The sequence below is a fragment of the Perca flavescens genome, chromosome 5 (genome assembly GCF_004354835.1).
Source record: "Perca flavescens isolate YP-PL-M2 chromosome 5, PFLA_1.0, whole genome shotgun sequence".
NCBI lineage: Eukaryota > Metazoa > Chordata > Actinopteri > Perciformes > Percidae > Perca > Perca flavescens.
In genome coordinates, this window is record NC_041335.1 from 8,675,506 (window position 1) to 8,698,404 (window position 22,899).

The 22,899-nt window shown below is 39.9% G+C and overlaps 1 protein-coding gene across 5 annotated transcripts in view; it reads right to left on the bottom strand.

The window, feature by feature from the left end:
* The window catches only part of cacna1ba (calcium channel, voltage-dependent, N type, alpha 1B subunit, a), a 228,730-nt gene that overhangs the window by 21,996 nt on the left and 183,835 nt on the right, over window positions 1-22,899 (bottom strand). For all 5 annotated transcript variants that reach the window (XM_028577443.1, XM_028577440.1, XM_028577441.1 and 2 more), the window contains 10 exons: window positions 20,685-20,801; window positions 20,235-20,300; window positions 19,993-20,084; window positions 17,218-17,368; window positions 13,579-13,706; window positions 12,246-12,342; window positions 10,341-10,446; window positions 9,135-9,242; window positions 4,158-4,270; window positions 2,755-2,936 (listed from right to left, as the gene is read on the bottom strand). In XM_028577443.1, the coding sequence (XP_028433244.1) occupies window positions 2,755-2,936; window positions 4,158-4,270; window positions 9,135-9,242; window positions 10,341-10,446; window positions 12,246-12,342; window positions 13,579-13,706; window positions 17,218-17,368; window positions 19,993-20,084; window positions 20,235-20,300; window positions 20,685-20,801 (1,160 nt within the window). The remainder of the gene's footprint in view (window positions 1-2,754; window positions 2,937-4,157; window positions 4,271-9,134; window positions 9,243-10,340; window positions 10,447-12,245; window positions 12,343-13,578; window positions 13,707-17,217; window positions 17,369-19,992; window positions 20,085-20,234; window positions 20,301-20,684; window positions 20,802-22,899) is intronic.

Here is a 22,899-nt window from a genome sequence, read left to right on the forward strand (position 1 = left end):
ATTTACTATTGCTGTTTACTAAGTATTTCTTACTAAGTATTTCTTATCCGATTACTCGATTAATCGATGAAATAATCGGTAGAATACTTGATTACTAAAATAATCTATAGCTGCAGCCCTAGTTGAGATCTTGTGACTGTGGGGGCCATTTTAGTACAGTGAACTCATTGTCATGTTCAAGAAACCAATTTGAAATGATTCAAGCTTTGTGACATGGTGCATTATACTGCTGGAAGTAGCCATCAGAGGATGGGTACATGGTGGTCATAAAGGGATGGACATGGTCAGAAACAATGCTCAGGTAGGCTGTGACATTTAAACAATGCCCAATTGGTATTAAGGGGCCTAAGGTGTGCCAAGAAAACATTCCCCACACCATTACACCACCACAGTGTTAACAAGGCATGACAGATCCATGTTCTCATTCTGTTTATGCCAAATTCTGACTCTACCATCTGAATGTCTCAACAGAAATCGAGACTCATCCGACCAGGCAACATTTTTACAGTCTTCAACTGTCCAATTTTGGTGAGCTTGTGCAAATTGTAGCCTCATTTTCCTATTTTTAGTGGAGATGAGGTTCGCCTCAAGGTTGTTCGTGTTATGGCTTCACAAATGCTGTGCTGCATTCCTCGGTTGTAACGTGTGGTTATTTGAGTCAAAGTTGATCTTCTATCAGCTGGAATCAGTCGGTCCATTCTCCTCTGACCTCTAGCATCAACAAGGCATTCCCCCCCCAGGACTGTAGCATACTGGATGTTTTTCCTTTTTCAGACCATTCTTTGTAAACCCTAGAAATGGTTGTGCGTGAAAATCCCAGTAACTGAGCAGATTGGGAAATACTCAGACCAGCCCGTCTGGCACCAACAACCATGCCACGCTCAAAGTTGCTTAGATAACCTTTCTTTCCCATTCTGACATTCAGTTTGGAGTTCAGGAGATTGTCTGTCTAGACCTGGATGACACCCCTAAATGCATTGAAGCAGCTGCCATGTGATTGGTTAATTAGATAATTGCATTAACGAGAAATCTTACAGGTGTTCCTAATAATCCTTTAGGTGAGTGTAGACTACATATTTAACAAATGCCAATGGCATGGTGGACAAGTTGACTACTCCTAACCACACTGATGCATATAGACTCTATAATGAGTACTGAGCCTTGATCACTGAGATATTGGATCTACTTTTTTGTTCCATTGAGGGGATTCTCAGTCAGAAGTTAAATATAATAATAATCATAATAAGTAATAAACATTTTCTTTAAAGCACTTTTTCAAAACAGAGTTACTGAGTGCTTTATATGAGAAAACCAAGATAAACAATTCTGCCTCGGTGCCCCCCTCTGATGTAGAGATGGAGATGGATGCAGAGGTGGTCTTGCTTGTCCATGTAATAAATCGCCATATCTAGTAAACAGTGAGTGATACCTGACACAGCCAATGTGTGAACATCTCCAAAGAGGTTACAGGCCTGTCAACAGCCAGGAATGAAGAAGCTTTTCAGATGAGCACCACTCTCAGCTGCTGGACCTGCTGACCCCCCTTTTCTGAGTTTGGTGATTTGCTGAACTGCACCAACTGAGCCTCATGTCACTTTACCTCTAAACCGTCACTTTATCTTTATACACTTTACGCATATATATATATATATATATATATATATATATATATATATATATATATATATATATATATATATAATGCATATATTGCATACTACATTCCTACATCCACTCCTTTACGTTGCACAAATGTATTTATTATATAACTGTACTACTTCATTAATTTTTTTTTCTTATATTTTATCCCTATATCTATTTCAATTTCAATTCAATTTTATTTATAGTATCAAATCATAACAGAGTTATCTCGAGACACTTTACAGATAGAGTGGGTCTAGACCACACTCTATAATTTACAAAGCCCCAACAATTACAGTAATTCCCTCAAGAGCAAGCATTAGCAGTAGCTATTGCGACAGTGGCGAGGAAAAACTCCCTTTAGGAAGAAACCTCGGCAGACCCAGACTCTTGGCAGGCGGTGTCTGATGGGGCCGGTTGGGGGTGTGATGAACAGTGGCGATAATAGTCACATTAAAGATAGTGGAACAGTGACTTTGAAGGTAGTCGTTGTAGTTCATGTCATAGCAGGGCACATCTATCTTAACTAAAACTATTTTATAATATTTTTTCTTTGTCGTAGATTCAGATTTTGCTTTTACTTATGTGTTTTATGTTTTTTTTATTTAATGAGCATTGTTGGAGGTGCATGAGGCCTACGATTTTTCTAGGCCTACGATGAGGCCTACCAATGACTACTTGTTATTTTTGTGCACATGACAATAAAGAACCTTGAATCTGAACTCTCCTTCAGTCACAGAGTGCGTCTGGAGCGCAGTACATGGATCAGTCCAACTGCCAACTGTGTGATAAACTTCTGCTCTCTCTTACTAAATCAGCCACTGAATACGCGCTGCTTGCACCCCCAGCATACAAGCACAATGCCATTCTCTTAAAAAAATCTTGCCCTCTGTCTTCGTCCTTAGTTTTTCTGGGGTAAGGATTTAATGGTCAGGATTTAATTTTTAGATAGGGTGCAGTGAACTACACCTTAACCTACTGCATGTTTAAAAACTAACTTGATTGAAAGCGTTGATGTTGTAAAGATGTTTGTAAAATATGTTTTTTTTACTCTGGATGTAGTTTTTAGTGTTGATGTGGTAACTTAGGTTTTAGTTCAAGCGTTGAACTTACAGTGTGCCTCCATTGTTGAGGGAGTTGGAGCTAGGTCTGGTCTGTGGCTGGGACTTGGCATGGGATTTGGGCTGGGGCTGAAGCATGCTGGGAGGCTCCACACTGTTTAACATCATAGGCAGATCTTTCTCCTGCATGTGAGTCAGAGGCAGCAATGGCTTAAACAGAGCCCCGACCTTGCACTGTGGAGGAGAGACGTATGGCAACATGCTGAAGACATTCAGAGGCAGCAGGCAGAATATTGTTGCGCCCAGGTCTGGCAGCAGGGTCTCGGTGCCACCCAGATGTGGAGACTTGGGCCAAAATATTCATTCCTCGCAGTCATGCTTGTATGTAGTACATCTGTGTGTATCTGTGTGAGTGTTTGTGTGTGCGGAAACAAACATGCACCTCTACAATAGATGTGCAAGGTTGCAAATAACCACCAGCCAGCAGCCAAATGCAAGTTCATCTTTGGCTGTAGCTGCTAAGTGTGCCTTTGATAAAAGCTACTTTAGCAGGTATATTACTGGGTGCCTTTAATACTGAAAAGATTAAATTAGCAAAGCAGATAATAGATTTTGTAACCCACCAGTGAATGACTAGTGGATACAAAACCATCTTCTTTGCATGGGTGTATGCATGCAGGCAAAGTGTGTATCAGTGAGTATGTTTACATGCACACTAATATTCCACTATTATTTAGAACATGGCTATATTCCCAAATATGGTTTATGTAAACAGCATATTTTGTTTGGATATTCTGATTAAGGCCTTTTTCCGAAAATAGCATTTTCCGATTAAGACATGGGGGATATACAGGTACTATTTGGGTTTTAGGAGCAATTTTTGAACATATATAAGTATACAGCGCATTATAAACATGCGTCTCAATTGGGGTTTTTACCGCAGTTTGTTACAGTTTATGCCAACGGTTAGCAAGGTTGCGATAGAGATGCATGCCCAGAAAAGACCACATCTCTGGTCGGAAGGAGAATCACATCCTCATTTTAAACATTGTGAAAGACTCGGATATAAACAGGTTGTTGGATTTGCACAAAAATGGCAACGTTGAACTTTTCAAGAAGGTTGTTGAAGGAATAAAAGAGGGAGGCTATGTTTGTCGAACAAGCCCACCATCAGAGGAAAACTTTGAAAAAATCCTATTTTGCACAGCTGCATGTACACAGGAATATACAAGTGGAATATTAATTTTCATTAGCCATGTAAATAGCTTAGTTGAAATATCGTCTTTTTCAGAAAAGGGCAAAAAATTGAATAATATGTGCATGTAAACGTAGTCAGTGTGTGCAAGCATAATATATGTGGGTGCATGCATACAAGTTTTCAATAGTACATCCAATGTGTGTGTGCTTCAGTGTGTGTGCGGTGTGTGTGCAGGCAAGGTGGTGTGGATGTTGTACCTGGGAGCCTGATGTGCCCTGTTGCTGCTGCTGCAGCCTCCTGGCTCGATTCTGCTTATAGTATTCGAAGATCATCAGGGCCGCATAAACCTTCCCTACCGTCAGTTCATTGTCTGAGAAGGTGAGGAGAGAAGAAAGGATGTGAGGTAGGAGCATAGCACAGGAAAAAAAGGTGGAAGGTGGAGGGTGGGGGTGTGGCCTTGACCAACTGCCACTTTGCTTGTTTGAAAGCCATGATGTCTCTCTCTCTCTCATGGGTGGGCCAAATTCTCTGGGCGGGCAAAGCAGAGAAAGAGGAGATTCCAGATCGGCCTCACCTATCACCATTTCTAGCCACTGGGGGACCATAGGCAGGCTGGGGGAACTCATATTAATGTTAAAAAACCTCATAAAGTGAAATTTTCATGCCATGGGACCTTAAAGGTAAATAAAAAAATAATCTTGACAGAACTGACTGGAAATACCTTTACGTAATTTAGTGGTGAACACATATATCTTTAGAGGCCCTGATGTTTTTGACTTTTTCTACGTATATGCTAACCTAGTCTCAACCACAAATGTAACCTGCTAATTATTATTTATTTTTTTACTGCAGGCCTGTAGATTCTTTGTATTAATTAATTCATTAAATGTCTGCAGTCTTAGGAGATGCATTTGACCATCGTTATCTAACACATTAAGGGCCCTATTTTAACGATCTGAAACGCAAGTATGAAACGCAAAACGCAAGTAGCTTTGTGGGCGGATTTCGGCCGCTGTTGCTATTATACCGGCGGGATAAATAACCCAACGCAAATCTAAAATGGGTTGGTCTGAAGTAGCTAGGTGTGGTTTGGGTGTAACGTGCAATAAACCAATCAGAGCGTTATCTCACATTCCCTTTAAGAGAAGACGCGCTTGTTCCATGGCGGATTGCTATTATGACGACGGATTTGCCTGGCGCACGCCAGCGGGAGCTGTCCGGGATGCGGCAAAGTAATAAATGCCCGTCTTGCCCGGGTGGCGATGTTGCTGCGGCCTCTCGGGCGCATCTCCTCGAGTCTGGAGAGGATTGCTGCAGCCATGGAGCGTGGGCCTCCAAACGCACCACCTGCACCTGTTGTGCCCCTTCCTCCTCCCCCCACTCCATCTCCGTCCACCCGCTCCACCAGGAGCACATCGCGCTTTACTCCCGGACCAGATCCCGCCGGAGTGACCAATCCCACCGTAGTTCAACCTCACGTCTCCTTAAGTCCTCCAATATTTCCTCATTTATGTCATCAACACATCCATGATTCATGGAAATGTTGTGTAAAACACAACAAGCCACAAAGAATGCTGCAACTTTTTGAGGACTGTACTGTAAAGTGCCTCCTGATCTATCCAAACACCTGAAGCGTATTTTCAGTAATATTTTTCTTTGTAATTATGTATGGTTTGCAAAAATGGGAAATGCTGCGTCCGTTTAGATGAGAGAAGCAAAGTGCATGCGCGTTGTGCACACGCTACATTATGGCCAAGCATGCACCCCTAAAATAGCATCTGAATAATGTGCTACTGACTTTAGACTAGCGCCACTTTTTCCTGGTCAGTCGCGGAATTGTTTTCTGAAACTGCAAAATAGCATCAGGTAACGTTTGCGCCGGGAACACGCCTGCTCTTTTCGCTGAACCGCCCCGCTGCAGCGCAAATACATTCCCTAATTTACCGACGTGCGTCTGTGAAGGGAAAATTCTGCTGTGCGTCGGGTGCAAAATAGGAATGATACATGCGTCGGTGTACAAAGGCAATTGCGCTGAGTGCAAGATAGGGCCCTAAGTGATGTATGATGATGAAGTATTTGCCATTGAATTTCTGTGAGTTTTTTGTGTCTTTATTATGGAATTTTTCTATTTATCTATGGATGTAAAGGTTACCTGCTATATTTGGGAACATATCTTTCTACAAATGCATTTTAGCTTATAGGTTTTAGCATTCATTATACAGAAATCTACATCCATCCAATATAGATTTCTTTGGGATGGTTTATTATTGTTACTATATAAAGTGTTGTATTTAAGCTCTATATGTATAGCAAAAATATGTTATGTATTTATGCCTTATTTCATGTGGAGAATGGGATTGGTGCAGACCCACAGCCACCTCCTACAAAACATGGCATCTCAGTATCTTATACAATTTGCCTGATGCAGGTCTAGTACCGAAACGTTGCCAGCTATTAAATTTAACTTTGCAAGTTAGACAGTGTGCAGAAGTTTCTTTGAAAATGTTGACCTACTCATCCTTCTTTTACGCACCTGTCTAATTTAATAGCTGTGCAAAAGATTTTTCTGTTCTAAACACTTTTTTGTGATTAACAAACATGCATTTACACACTAACACACATGTACTCACCTGGGGCAATATTTATCAGATAGCTAAAAGTAAACATCCTTCAGTTTTACTTCTACTGACAACCTCAAGAATAAAAGCTAATCATCAAATATCTTGCAACTTTAAAATGTTCTTTGCTCTTTGGAGAGACTGTACAATATCAGTGGTCATGATAGATTATCATACTCTAGCTGATGCAATATTCTCTTATAAGAATGTGAAACTACCCTCTTAGGATTCTGTTAAACAGCCAAAGGAGCTGCATTTCTCTGTTCCAGGGTGAACATTTTTAATGGCTTATTCACAACAAAGTGTTATTAGAACTGAGTAGTGGGATTCAGCCTTGAACTCTCAATTCTTAGAAGACAGAGAGAGACTCTAGACATAAATGGTGTTAAGGGTGAGAATAAGGGATGTGTTATGATGCATGTAACTTCTTGTACAAATAATCATTGAATAGTGAATATTGAATTCATGCTTTATATTTTATTAGACTAAGAGGAAGGTTTCCACAAAACGCCTAATCTATAAGCAGATGCGGAGTACTACTACATATGTAGTCTCGCATTGCCAGACCTATCTCCACAGTGCTGTGTAGTAAGGTCTGGTTGCACCCACATACATTCTAGGATAGGAGAAAAAAACTCTCTGGGTTGTTTGCATTTCTTTAAACCAATCACAATCGTCTTGGGCAGTGTCAAGCTTCGGATGCACAGAAGGTGGCTCTGCAAAATAGTCTTGGGAAGGAACTTGTTTTGGTGGAACATTTGCACCCCGCAAAAGAAAACACCACATACATTATTAAATGAATTTAACTGTTCACACAATACAGTAACGTGAGCTATTTAAATTAGCTGGATACATCTACACGTAATTAGCTCTTACTAGTGTATCGCCATGTGAATTTTGTCCATAGAAAATCCCCACCAATTGGCCACAAAACGTCCCTGTTAGAGACTCAATGCCATAAACATATTCTTTGTAAATCTTTACAATAAATCCCTGAAAGAACCAAGTCCTCCATATATTTTATGCATTTTCCAACATTCACACACCATTCTCACCTTCCATGCACACCACTGATGTACACATGCAATGGTTTTTAACGTTCTGTTATATGCATGATTTAGTTACTTTTGTTAAAGGGGTGATAGAATGCAAAACCGATTTTACCCTGTCATAGTTGAATAACAACAGTTCGGTGGGTAAATAGGACATACATAGAAGCTCAAAATCCCATTGACACCCCTTTACTATGAAAATCTCATATTTTGAAACTCCCGCTGAAAACGGGCGAATCTCAACAAAGCTAGTTGCTTACGTAAGCATCTCAAAACCTGTACCTTTGTCACACCCATGGGTGTATTAAGAGAACGGTCACGCCCCAACATTTACATAGGCTACACAACTGACCTGAGATCAGGTAGTCTAGGTCGCGCAGATCTCTGCTATTCCATTACAAAATTCACTTCTGAAACTTTTTTATGCGAGAAATCAACTATGTAAAGCTCAAATATGGGCTGCTTTACGAAAATGGACGGCTAATTGCAAATTTTTGTCCGACTGTGTGTCGGAGTTCAGCGGCTGGTGCTGCCTGGGTTGCTACATAGCCGCCCTGCCTGTCCTCTGTCACAGACCCCGGCCTGCTGTGAGCTTGATTGAGGTCAGCCGGTCAATACCCGCGCAAACTCACCCTTTTCTGGGTGACTGGACTACCACACGCCGCTGCCCTGACAGAGCTCCAGGGCCTGCAGCTCGCTGTTCTCCCTCCCCTCTTCCTGCTACCGGCCAGCCGGTGAGTGACTGAGAGCGCGGTCAGCAAGCTTGTTACGCCCGCAATCTCTTACCGCAGCCCGCAGGTTCCAGTTAATCTTCTAATAGATATGTGTGTTGAGTTATTTAAACAAACAATCGGGCAAATTAACGCCTCTTGTCCGCGAGTCTCATTGATAGAGCCGCGGTGAGCTGGAGTCCATCAATGAGAGCTAGCTAGCCTCCTCCTAACTGTGACATTCACAAAAATGCATTCAATTGAAATCCGAAATCGGACAAGTGTTAGCTAAGCTTTGTACAACCTTGGGGAACCTGTAATATACATGCCGTGACGAAATTCAAACTGTAAATATACTATAGTTATGCCGAAAGTGTATCTAGCTAGCTGCGATATTTCCCCATTGTATTCAATGGGACATATAGCTAGATAGCTAGCTGCTCCTCCTAACAAGACCCTGAGTTCATAAAAATACCTTAAATTCAAATCGGACACAACGGTTAGCTTTGTAAGACCTTGGGGTAGATGTTATATAAGTGGTGTGACGAAATTCAAACTGTAAATATACTATGGTTATGCCGAAAGTGTAGCTAGCTAGCTGCGATATTTCCCCATTGTATTGAATGGGACATATAGCTAGTTTCAGCCCAACCAATGTTACATACCCCATTAGGAGACCATAAGGAACAGTGTGAAATACCCTATATAATCATTCTATCACCCCTTTAAATAACAAGAGTTATGTAAACTTAAAACAGCAGCTCTCCCACTTAACCATGGTCATAGGACCATTGTGACAAGGACATTGTGTAAAAACAGAAAGTTCAAAATGTAGATAATGGTGAAATGCTTACGTTTATGTGGCGTCACCAACAGATCCATGGTCTTTTGAGAGAGGCTGGGCCACACTGTTGACAACTCCTTCTTTAACTCATAGTCAGATATTCGCTGAGCTACCATGCCTGCAAATCCACAGAGAGAGAGACTTTTAACCTCTTTTATTAAAACACATAGACCATCTGCCAGTCACAGCACCGTGTACAGTGTTTTAAATTTAAAAAAGAGAAAAAAAGAGACAGAAAAAGTGCCAGAAACATCTTCTAACTAGTTTATTTGAGATTTACAAAATGCAAGCAAAGCTATAAATAAGTTGTTCCTGAGGCAAGATGCAATGAGAAATCCTCATTAAAAGTGCAGATAGAGACAATGAAACTAGGAGACAAAATCCAGCAGACACGCCCGGCACAGCACAAAGATTCCTAATGAGTACAGATGGAAGCCATCTGCTTATTTCCAGCTCTAAGAACAATAAATAGCAGCTGGCTATCTGTAACTCTTCTAAATGGCTGGCTGCTAAAGCTGCCATTTTACATAACATAACACTAGTGAGGTGAGTTTTGAAATTTCAATACATCATTTCAAATACTATATTTAGGATGATAAGGAAAAATGCCACAGAATTTGTTCTGATTGTTCTAAAGTCTTGAAATCTGGTAGGGGCACATTTTGGGTTTCTAACAGTAGATTATGAACCCATTAAAAGCATAGATCATATATAATATGACAAATATATTATTAGTTAATGTGGTGCACTGCTATAAAGTAATTTCCCTGTATAATTTTCACATCATATTTATTTAGTTTAGACATTAGAAGAAGTGCATTAAACCACACACAGCTTTCATTGTTTAGTTTACTATAAGAAAAAAAGCACTAAATTATCTTTAATTAATCTTAAATGGGAGGTGAACACACTACCCTAATTTTAGCATCCGTTTGTTGGCTTCACATTTCTTCAATAATACAGTTCAAAATTCTATTGATCACTCGGAAGGTGATAAAATTGGCTAAAGCGGCTACAAACACAAACTCTACATAGCTCTAACTGACTTGTAGTAGTAGATCTATAATTTATGTTGTTGTGTTTTCTTTCTTAAACCAGGGTTAGAAGGAGGCAAAGTTAACATTATTCATATGTTGTTTTTCCTTGGGATGGAAATGTCTAACCTAGTCATTTTTATTATATTCTATTCCAATAATGTGAGGTGTGTTTCTCTGACCTGAGGCCAGTTTGATCCCCAGGGCAGTGCGAATCAGGGCCATCAGAGTGGAGGTGAAATGGACGCTGTTGTCATCAGCGATGGGCATGTTCATTTTGACGAGGCGCTGAGGAGAGGAGATGAGCGGTGACAGAGACTTAAGATCACTGAGTGATGGCAAACAACCCCATCAGAACATACAATTCACCCAGAGAAATCAATCTGTGTGCTGCTGTGATCCAATAACCTCCAATGATTCACTCTCTTAGTATAAAGTACTTCACAAGTGCTTTGCTGAATTTTGTTGAATACGTGCAAGTTTGGCCATGTAAAAAAAGTTACTGAGACTGAGTTCAGCACACAAAAAGCCTTCTCTACAAGTACATACAGAGGAGACAAACTAGACATTCACATTCACTGCTATTGGCTACAGTATGCACTACGCTGCAAGTCAAAGTGCACTGGTGCAAGACTGACATTGACCGAAAGAAAGGTGAGAGTAGGCATGTAACGCATAACCATGAAGGTGCCTCGACAGTCACAGGAGCTCGACTCTGTGGTTGCCATCCTAGCAATCATCAACTTGGAGTTGAGGGGGTTGAGTATGCACTACATGTACAGTGGCAGCTAGCAATAAACAGTGTCCATTCCTCCAAGCTTGGGCAGCCTTAGCAGGAAGACTTGGTTCATATAGGACTAACGGCACCACTAGATGCATACAGTACATTATGCTGTGGGATTGTTGTTGTAAGAGTGGAGCTCCCCTGGACACAAAAAGCATTCACCTACATGTGCTATCAGTGGCAGTGCAGAAAGTAAGACAGACCAGAGTCAGAATGAGATGAGGATGGGGAGCTGAGACACACACGCACGCACGCGCGCTTGTACAACCACGTCAGTTTGCATGTCGTCACACATTCATCTACACATACAAACACAGACACAGCCTCAAGCTGCACAATCAATTAGAAAGACATAGACTCCCTGCCGCTGTCGCCTACGCCTGGTATTATCATCTTGATTCTGCTTACATTGTAAGACCAAAACATGCATTATTAGGTAGGCAGAGCTGTTGTCCATAAACATGGTGGATCTCAAAGAGCTTCATCTTTAAATCATTTTCTACTCTGACAGAAACAAAAAACATGTAGAAATACTGTATGCTGGCTCCATACTATCCACGCTAAAAGTATTATTTATTAAAATGGAGTCTGGTGAGTTTGGAGATTCAGCCAAAATAAAATAAAATTAATAAAAAAAAAAAACTGACTTATTTTTGTCAATGATGTGGAGCACTAACATTCTAACACACACACACACACACACACACACACACACACACACACACACACACACACACACACACACACACACATATATTTCAAACAGTGGATAGATTGAGATGAGAGAAAGAATGAGAGGGAATGGGCAGCAAAGACAGAACAACAAAGTGAAAAGCACACATAGAAAGTATTACTCCTACAGAAAAGCAACAGAAGCTACATACATATACACGCACCCACTTCCTCGTGCGCGCACACACACACACACACACTGCTCCACAAAATAAAACACATACTAGGGCGTACCATCCAAAAGGAAATAGTAATAATAATTAATAATAATTATGACAAAAGGGAGCACATTTCCTCCATAAACATGATATATGCTAATTGTCAATTACTTTAAGTCTTCTTAGTTAAGATTTATGTTATTATCATTAGTGATGGGTATTAGCCCACACAAAGAAACAGTAAATACTGTAAAGATGAGATAGGGGCTTACACCAAAAATATCAGCATGCTAGCAAAACAAAGTAAAGAAAAGAGGGAACACTGTAGAGCACAGACATTGGCTTGACTTCACTCCAATCGGAAAAAAGATTGTCGAGCATAGGGAACAAGGTGGAGGAAGATGAAGGTCTACCTTGTAGGCGACTCTTGGCGGACATTTCTTTCCCAAACCTAAGGGTGGGGACATGTGGAGCAGCATCTGATACATATCGAGGTACTTGATACGGCCACTTCACAGGGTAGGAAATCAAACATAAACAAAACGCAAACAGAGAAGGATGGGGAGTTAGAGAGGGAGGAGAGGAACAAAAAGAAGAAACCAACAAAACAGGAGAATAATGGAAAGGAAAAACAGAAATCTGTTGTTAATAGATTTCCTAGAGTGAGATGTAAGGTGGATGTCATCCTTGGCCGCTGTGACGGGGCAAGGGATGCATCACTGTGGAGCTCAGGATCCCTGACAGGAAACATGAAATGGTAAAGAGTGAGTTTGGTGGGAGAGGGGAGGAGGGGAGAGAAGAAGGGATGATGGGTTGACCCAACACACCGAATGCTGATGGGAGGGAAGAGAAATGACAGCATTGTAACGGGGATGTCTGCCTCAGCATGCTAGCAAACATCCCACTGGTACGTCAACCAGGGTGCACGGAGACAAAGGTTTCAATGCCAGCCCAAGCTTTGGTTTGGGGTTAGCCCGGCCTTCCTCTGGTAGACATCTTCATAAACAAATACATCACATTCAAGTCAAGTCAATTTTTAATTATATAGCCCAATATCACAAATCTGCCTCAAGGCTTTACAATCTGTACAGTATACGACTGCCTCTATCCTTAGACCCTCAGATGAAGTGATCAAGACTTTTGAGGGTTTAAGCTGATAGAAATGGGAAGTAAAACATGTCTGCTGTCTAGCCATTACAGTAGACAGTAGAAAGTAAGCATGGCAGGGGGCATGTTGGACTATGCCGTGGCTTTGAAAGCTTTGTTTCCACTCCGGCATCATCAACCAAAGCCAGTCAGTTTGGAGGGGCGGGTGCTCGTGTAAAGGCGATTTCATTGGTGCACAGCCATTCAGTTAAAAGTCTTTTGGCATAGAGGTACACAAAGCACCCTAGTGACGGAAATGTCTGGTATTTGCAAACCTTGTATGCTACCCTATTAGGGCAGTTCTTCCCTAAGCCAAGTGGGGGTGAGATAACGCGTAACAAATTGTACATATCCTTATAGGAAATCCGTCCGCTGTGGAAAAGAACAAGCACATAAATAAACAACTCATTCAAGACAGCTTAAAATAAAACAATGAGCATCAGTGGGCTGACTGCATACAACAAGTACAAGGCTTGTGCATGAGGCCTCATTTAGCCACCAGTCACAAACAGGGAAGAGAGGCGTAAAGTTAAGGTATCTTTTCACCCCACTTTACTTTGTGTGCTACTCTCTGGGGCCCAGAGGGAGGCGTGAACATACCATGCAGCCGGGTCGTACTCAGCCCAAACCCGGATGAACTCATCGAGGTGATGAGGCCCCAGGATGGAGGAGTCTCTGGTTAGGTACTCAAAGTTATCCATTATGACAGCCACAAACAGGTTCAGCATCTGGAACACAGACATTAGGTTGAGTTTAAGCAGTGTTTTTTGGCCTGGTCGCAGCAACATTTAAAACTTGAACATTAAAATCTCAATGACACCGGCACGGACAGTTGAGCTGCTTTTGGAGGCGAAGCAAATCTGCACAAATCTGTTGTCTTGACGGTGCTGATCTATGAGGATACAGAGAGCGTCTAAGCTATAGTATTATATTTTAGCATTTTAGCTGTGTTGCACCATCTACTTATTTAACCGTGCTCTGTCGGAGTGAACTTCTTCACAAAAAAGACATGGCTTTAAAAAAAAATAATGACACATTGGAGCTACTACAGTTTCAATGTTCTGTCTGAACCAGGGGTCAGTCAGATCCAGACTCAGATGAGGAGTCTGTTGTGCACCAAAATTGGTGAATAGCAGAATGGTAAGTGTAGTTAGCGTCATTTTTTTTGTTTTTTAGCTTGTTTTTTGTAAGCTTGTTAGCTTGTAACTGGCAGTCCTCTATGCGCTGGAGGTTGAAGTTGAAGTGCATAGACATCTCTCCCTTCAGCAGACGAATGTGAAAACACCTCTCTAGTGACAAACTTTGCACAGTTACAAGTGAGTATGGTCAAGGTCTGTGATTTTAGGTGACATAAACATAAGAATTTTTTTTTTTGAGTGGACTTTTTTTTATATGCGTTTTATTTTTGCGGGGTGCAAATGTTCCACCAGAACAAGTTCCTTCGCAACTATTTTGCAGAGCCACTGTTGCTTCATCCAGAACTTAGCGATGCCCAAGGCGATATTGGCTTAAAGAAATGCAAACAACCCAAAATGTTTTTCCTCCTATCCCAGAACGTACCGTATTGACCCGGATATAAGATGACCCTGATTATAAGACGAGTCCCTTTTTTTCAAGACTCATATTTGGAAAATACCTTTTGAAGACCAAATCTCCTCATTTTACCTGAAAATAATATTAAAAACACCTTGAATAAACTAAGGTAGGCTGTTGTTTTTAATATCTTTTAAATACAATCATGTTTTCAGTATCTTTTTGATGAAATTGTCACATTTAAATTGAAATCAAATTTGCATTTGTAAATTAACAACTTATGGTATTTATCTTAAATACCATAACAATTTAAATATTGTAAGGTATTTTTATTGTGCAACCTCTCAGTGTAATGTTCAGTGGATGTTAAGTCATAGAGAGTATCTGCCTAAAGCTTTTATTGTGAAGGGAAAACCGGATGTGGTGAATTCTGACATGTGTTGCCTTTGACGGTGTATTCGTTATTAAAGTGAAGACGTGCACTGCCGTCTCGGTTCTAAAGTTGAAGCCCTTGTTTTTATTTCATCATTAATTGAATTTATTGATAGGCTTATTTCTAATTCCACTTAGGCTGTTCAAGTTCTTTAAAGTGAAAATATAGTCTGTCAGCTTCAGCAGTGGCCCCAGACAGACAAGCTTGGACATAGGTTTTGGACATAAAAAACAGAATGCCTGTTGTGTTCAGTTCGGGCTCGGTTAATAATAATGTGAATAAGCCAGAAGTAGTAGAGAAGAAGAAGAAGAGAGCGGACATAAAGAAAAGCAGGCTGGCTGCCTGAAAACAGTTGTAAACACATCCATGACAAACACTGTTATACCGCCTAACATTACATTTATCTACTCTAATTATTAATATGTAATTTTTCTCCAAATCAAAATTACTGTATGCATCTAACACTGTTAAAAACTGTCTTTCAATGATGCTGTATTTTGGCTTTGACAAAGCGATCAATCCAATTTTTTTCCTCACCCTCCACCAAAATGATTTTTCTTATGCCAGTGTGGTGTCTCTCTCTGACCACATGGTTAAGGCTGTTTGACTCCTTGTGGTCTGTACATTAAGAATCATACAGATGTTTGTAGAGACAAAGCCGACCATGTTGAAGTGAAAGCACAGGGCGTGCCGAGTTACAAAAATGTAGAGGTACACGACCCCGCTGCGACATCTTGCGGCGCCTTCACACTTGAAACGACATTTTTTGGCTTGCGCACCTCACACCAGAGGTGTATAAAGTACTAGAGACCCATACTTGAGTAAAAGTACAAGTGCTCTATCAAAAAAGTGACTTGAGTAGAAGTTGAAGTGCTCTTTAAGCACCCCACTTAAGTGGAAGTACTAAAGTATTCAAAATTTTTTGCAAGTAGTTTATTTTAAAATGTACTACTCAAGTACTAAAAGTAAAAGTACAGTGGAAAGTAAGCAAGCTAGCACAATACAGATAAACTAGCAGCTTCACATCACAGGGTCAAACGGTTAACATTCAGTACACACTGCAGACTGAAACAACTCAGGAATAGATAAATCTGCTGCAACAATAACTAAATATAAAGAGTACAAACTTACATCGTCTCTGACTTCTGAACAGGCGATCGCCGTAATGAAAAGAAACACGACGTGATCTCGGGATTTCTTACGTAACTTACGTAATTATTATTATTATGTAGCCGTAACTACACACACTGTAACCTTCGTATTGTGAGGAATTCACAACAGTAACGAGTAACAATGCAGCACATAAAAAATGTATCGGAATCAAAGTATTAAACTCATCGAAAATATATACTCAAGTGAAAGTGGAAGTAGGAGAACAAAATAATACTCCAGTAGAGTACAGATACATCCTTTTAGTACTTAAGTAGAGTAGTGATAGCTTTACTGTTCTCTTAATCCTCCATGGCTTTACTCCACATCACTGTGGAAATCGCAATTCGAGACTAGGGGTTAGCTGACAGTAGTTAGCCTTGCAAGTAATACTGTAAATACATTTTACTATCTATTCTCTTTACTTTAATTTATTTAGTGTTTGTTTATCTTTAGAGTGTCTTGTACCTTTCCCCTGTACCTAGCTGCTGCAACAGTGTGAATTTCCTCTTTGTGGGATTAATAAAGGATTTAGAATTTTGAATCTTAGTTCATCTTTTGTTTCCAAGCTTCTAGCACCACCTATTTCTTGAGAACACTTGGATGAACTGAGCTGTGCTACTTTCTGGGGTGACTGGAGCTCTAATCATTAGGTCTAGGAGAATGAAGGGCATTCACATTAGGATGCTCCTGACTGTGTCAGTTACTTTCTCACTATAGTGATGTAGGCAATAATTATATAACATTGATCTTGTGTATTTTTTGCTACTCACTGTGTGGAAAAACCCACCTTATTTGGCAGTGAGGTGCTTTAACTTATATCAAACATTTTTCTTTCAAATGCATAGAAGGTTCTTGTTAAAAAAAAAAAAAACAAACTGAATACTTAAGAAAAACAATTTCTTTGGCCACTCTACTTGGTTTAAAGGATATAAAAACTACACAATGAAAAATATAGTAAAAGTGATTGGACATATACAATGAGTCACATTACATTTATTTACACTACAAAATCAAATCTCAACTTTTCTGCAAGGCCAGTGTGTCACATCCATGTCACATCTGACAAGATAAATCAGGCAAACAGTTATAGTGGCTACATTTAGGTGTGTTTCAGTACTAACCAGGAAGGAGCAGAGGAAGATAAAGGAGACAAAGTAGAAGTACGCGAAATCACTGCCGCACTCTTCCCCATCGGACCCTGATAGCTTGTCACAGACTCGGTGACTCAAACATGATAACATGATCTCGTGCCAGGCCTCACCAGTTGCACTCCTGATACACATAAAAACACAGACAAAGAAAATACAAACAGAGAAGCTTTGATTTGAGAGATATAAAGGGCTGGCAGCATTTTGGGCATAGACAGTTCAGCTTCAACAACATCAAACGGACAAGGTTGAATGATAATTTAATTATATCTAAAAAAGTAGGCAAACCTACTGTAGCTTTATGTTGCTTTAACTATGTTTTACTTAAAGCCCCTGACAACCTGGTTTCAAATCTTAAATATTTCTCTCACATTAAATATTCATGATTAAATACGCAACAATCAATGTATATACGTATATATATATATATAGTTTAAGACTCAAGGAAAAGATATCAGCACATTATATTTGATTGACAGTAGCATGTCAATATAAGCAACAACCCACTAACTGCCAATAGATTTTGATATAAAGTTGCCTAATTCTGATTAGAATTACATTTGATTACATCTTCTTCCAACAGAGCCCATCCATTTCAAATCAGTAGGAGAGCACAGACAAAAACACACAAAGACACGAAATCTCTCAAACAACAAAAAACTTTGGGTCCTTTAATAATTAATAAAGCTCAAATTTGAACGGATACAGGGGTTACGATCTCCCCTTATATAGGACCATCTGTTATCATATGATTGAAGTTTATGTTGACAACTGAGCTAATTATATGAGCAAACTCCATACACTAAGGGTGACTGCAAGATGCCAATGAAAGCTTTTGCAAAAGCTAGTAAATTAACCTTTTCACATGATTGCTTCCAAGGTCAAGAATTAACTTTGATGCTCAACATCTTGCACGGTTCTTATGTCAGTATGTGATAGAAATGACAAATTTGCCATGGTTCATAAAATCATTAGAGGATGGAGACATGAGGATGCAGAACTTGCTGGTAGCACAACTTCATAACTCTAAATACAAAACTGACTCTGCTGCGACCTGATGTCCTTCCTGGCAGTGTAACACCCAACCCATTGAGTTAGATGTTATGCGGCTTTTCCATGGTGTGTTAACCACATGGCTGACATCCAAGTATTTACAGAAATTCAAATAAAATGAATAATTCATTTTCAAGACAAAAAAACGATTTGGCCACAGCAAAATCTGAAAATTGTTCCAGCCATTGATGGTAAGTTTAAATTCACCACATATTAAAGTGCAACTCGCAAAGCATCTTTGTTACAAAAGCTGCACTCAGAGTTTGAGGATGATTCACTGTTTACTAGAGTTTGTTCCTGGCTCCTGACCTCATACACAGTAATTCTTAACTAATTTGTACAATCTTATAACCATGAGGCTGGATAAAATCAGATAAAAGAAGCATGGAGAGTGCTGCCAGTCAGGTTCAATATCCCAAATAATTTTTAAGGAATGAAAGGAATGGACCTATGACTTTAATGATAATAACAAATATATACAAATGTATTTGTTACACCACACAAAACATATGACCATTTTATTAATAGTGATGGACTGTTATACATTCGACTACCCAACATTAAAATAAGTAGTTAAAATTGGCTTCACTTCGAACTAGCCACATTAAAATGTTGCTTACAAATTAATGCATCAGTGGTAATAATCCCAAAATACATATAATAATGGAAAAATATGCATTCCGAGTGATACACCTTTGATATTAACATATTAAGTTGACAGTTGTTTGGGAAAATGCAGGTCTTAAAGCTTACGGTTGGTAACTTTCATAGAAAATAGCTTTATGTTCTTAGTTTTTTTTATTGGCTTAAACTGTCACTATATTCTGACAGTACAACATAATTAGAATCTGTGGTAATCAAGTTCTGTTACTGTTTTGCCTATTTCTCGCCTCGATTTGAGTATACTGTTTAGCTGTAAAATGAGAATGTTTCATGTTTCATGACATTGACACTGCGTTAAAGACTCCTCGGCTCTAATTGGTTGTTTTTCGGGCACAGTGAAAACTTGTAAATGCAATTAGGGGAGGCAGAGGACCCTCATTTTGTTCAGCAAATATGACAAAAACTATTTTTTATGAAAGTTACCTACCAAACCTTTAACCTTTCATATGTTAATGGATATTTAAGTCAATGATTATTCAATCAATAATATTTGTGTTGCCGTAGGTGAGGCCCATAGACTCTATGATGGTGAGGGCCTGTGGTAGCGAGCACCACTATTTTTGCCTTACTTTCTAGTTTCATAAATAATCTTCATTTTCTTCCTCTGCTCCCTCAGTTTTTGAGCAGTTACAGTTAAGTTAGATTGTCTGACTGGGCAGAGTGTTTCCCCACTGGGTTCTTGTTCTTTACTTCTTTTTTTTTTTTAAGTGTAATTACTCTAGTTTTGGAATAAAGTGGCATTGTAAAAGTGGCATTGTCCATGTTTGCTGAACTCCACATTTCTCTCTGACTCTACTCTGACCATGTGATTATGTCTTTCCCTAAAATGACTATAGCAACTATGATATCATCAATCTAGATAAGGTGCAACTTCAGCATTATGGTTTGTGTACAGTTGCTCATTACCTGCTGGGCTATCTGCCCTTCTGGAAGTCCAAGTGATTGCTTTTTATAGTAGAAAACTGCCTGTATTCGGTCAAAGTGATCTAATGTCCTTCTGAGATTTACATCTAATAATGAAGCTTCTTATACCTGAACAGCAGCATGAGAGCTTGGAGGAAAGTGCGGAAGTTGTTGTGGTGATTGATAGCTGTGTCTTCATTCATCTCAATGTTGCCAAACACCTACAGCAGAGACACAGTGAGGAAAATTGATTTGTACTGTCTTAGCAATGTGCAAATTATGTTTTTCACATTCAGGCCACAACATTTTAATGGTGAACCAATATATGAATATCATGGCCTCTGTGACCACAGCAGAGCGGCATCACCCACCTGCATCCCAATGATGGCATAAATGAAGAACAGCATAGCAATCAGAAGGCAAACATAAGGCAGGGCCTAAAGGACAGGGAACAGGAAACCAAAACACATTTACTTATTAATATCCACTCTGAATTATTCCAGCCAGAATGTTTTGAGTTCAGTAAAAGAAAAAGACAAATTACCTATTAATAACTCAATTGCTATTTTACACATGCACACACACAAACACACACACACACACACACACACACACACACACACAGGTCCAAAATATGGGGGCTGCCCTTGGCCAGGCACCCGAGCCACGGTTTGGAACCTTGCTCAATGGCACCTTGGCAGTGCCAGCTAGTCCACACTCCGTGCTGGTTGGTCAGGCTCCCATCCCACAAGTTACTTTATGTAGGTGTGTGAGTGTGTGAAAGTGCACGTCAGTGAGCATGTGATTATGTGTGCGAGCACCTTAAAGGACTGGACGAAGGTCCACAGCAGGATGCGGATAGTGTAGCCCTGTCTCAGCAGCTTGATGAGCCGAGCGGCTCTGAACAGCCTCAGGAAACTCAGGTTCAGCAGCCTGTCCTGTTAGACACAGATGGGACATCAAGCACTTAGCAACCAAATACCCTTATCACTCACTGATAAACACACCCTTTTCAGGGCTGCATTATTTCAAGTCACTTCAGCTGGTTACGAAATATCACAGTGGTGAGATGCTGACTCCCTTTAACAAGCATGCTTGAGTAAAAAACATACAAGTCCCAGGTTTAAACACATTCAAGAAGCATTGTAAAGATCCAATCACCATACTCAGATAATTGTGGTCGTGTTAATAACAAAATGAACAAAAACTGATTTCACTGTGTTGTAAGTTTTAGCCATTTGTTATTTATTGATGTCTTTAGTCATATATTGAATGAATCCCCAGTTTGTTTCTGCATTTGTACATTTAGGGAAATATTTATTCATCAGGAGTAGGATTGTACAGTAATCTGGGTCCCGGGTTAAAGAAGGCATTCTCAACATACCCATCCTGACTCTTTCTTCTACAGCAGGGATCAACAATATACTGTGGAGGGATAAAAGTCTACAGGTTTCCAGGAGCTAAGAAAATCTGAATCGTGTCTCATGTGGGAGTGAATGCGACAAAGTACACTGGTGTTATACCCATGTTACAGTAATGTATCTGCAGCTGAAATATCTGGTTGCATCAGAGTTTAACACATTAACGTGCACTAGGTTCCGAAGTTGTTTTGAGTCTATATTAAAACAATACTGACAGCCCATATGTAAATTGAAAGAGTTTTTGATTGCTGTAATTGGCCTGTCCATACTGGCCGCAAAAAGATTGCTTCAGCCATTTCAATGTGAGTGATGGGGGATCAAATCCACAGCCCTCATTATGTGTACAATCTTCCAGTTTTTGCAGTATAAAATTCCTGATTGGTGTTACTACCGCTGACCTATAGCTCAGCAAGGAAACACTGTCCGTGGAAGCAAAAAAGAGGGAATTTCACACCAAAAAATGTGAACCTATCGTTTAAGCCCATCACTAAATATGATTGGCAGTCCGACATTCTACACCAGAAGATGTAAATTCTCATGCTATGAGCTAAGCTCATTAAAACACACTGTGATGACACAGCAGAAACAAACCCACTCCTGCTTTGGGCCTTAAAGGGGCCATTAATTCAACATTTCAACATCAGAAAACAGTTGTGTGTGGCTTTGGAGGAGCTTTGTCAAGTCTAAGAAAGTAACCCTAAATTAATATAGGCTACACATGATATCAGAAAAACATGTTTAAAAGATAGTGGGTGTTTCCAATGCAGTGAGGGTCTGACAAAAAATATTATCAACTTGCATCATGGGAAGTGGAGCACCCACTACACTTCCCAAAAGTGTAAAAAGCTTGATCCATAATAGGGAATCTGTAGCATTCTGTTTTCTGTGCATCAGAAGCAGCAATATCACAGCTGCAAGTTGAAAAAGAAATTGTATGTTCTCTGTTGTCTCACAGGATTCATCAGAGATGGATTTTAAAATGTTTTTGTTAATGAAGGCTTAGTTAATGACCATCAGGAGAATGAGGGATAATTGCCCCCTGCTTTCAAAGTGAATCTCCTAATACATTTTCTAATCAACTTCATAATTCATTAGAATTCTGCTGCCTGTTTAATAGAACGTAAAATGACAAGACATTGAAGCTGGCTACACATTATCCGCGGTAAAACCGCTCTGCACTGGTTATGCCATTGTTTTCCTATAGGGAAGTGGAGACAACTTGGAGGAAGAGCTACCCTTGGCGTTGCGCACTGCTCAGAATTGCTGCTGAGCGGTGCGCTCAAAGTTCAAAATATTAAATTAAAATTGTTGCCCTACCTTGCGGTTTTACCTCTTATCACGTGTAGGCGGCTTAAAGGTTTAGTGTCTAACTTTTTGATATTAATGAATCAGCTCCACACAACTCTCTCTGTATTTCTCAGTATGGCTATGTTCAGAAGATTTCCTGCGCAGAAACTCGAGCGCACTATAGCTTTAAGCTGATACTCTTTTAATACAGATTCGTTCACATGCTGTATGTAAAGTGTGTTGCTTGATATTGATAATTTCATTCATGCAGCTGGCATGGATGTACGAGTCCGGGTCTGATGGTTACTGTGGTTCTAGTTGTACAATT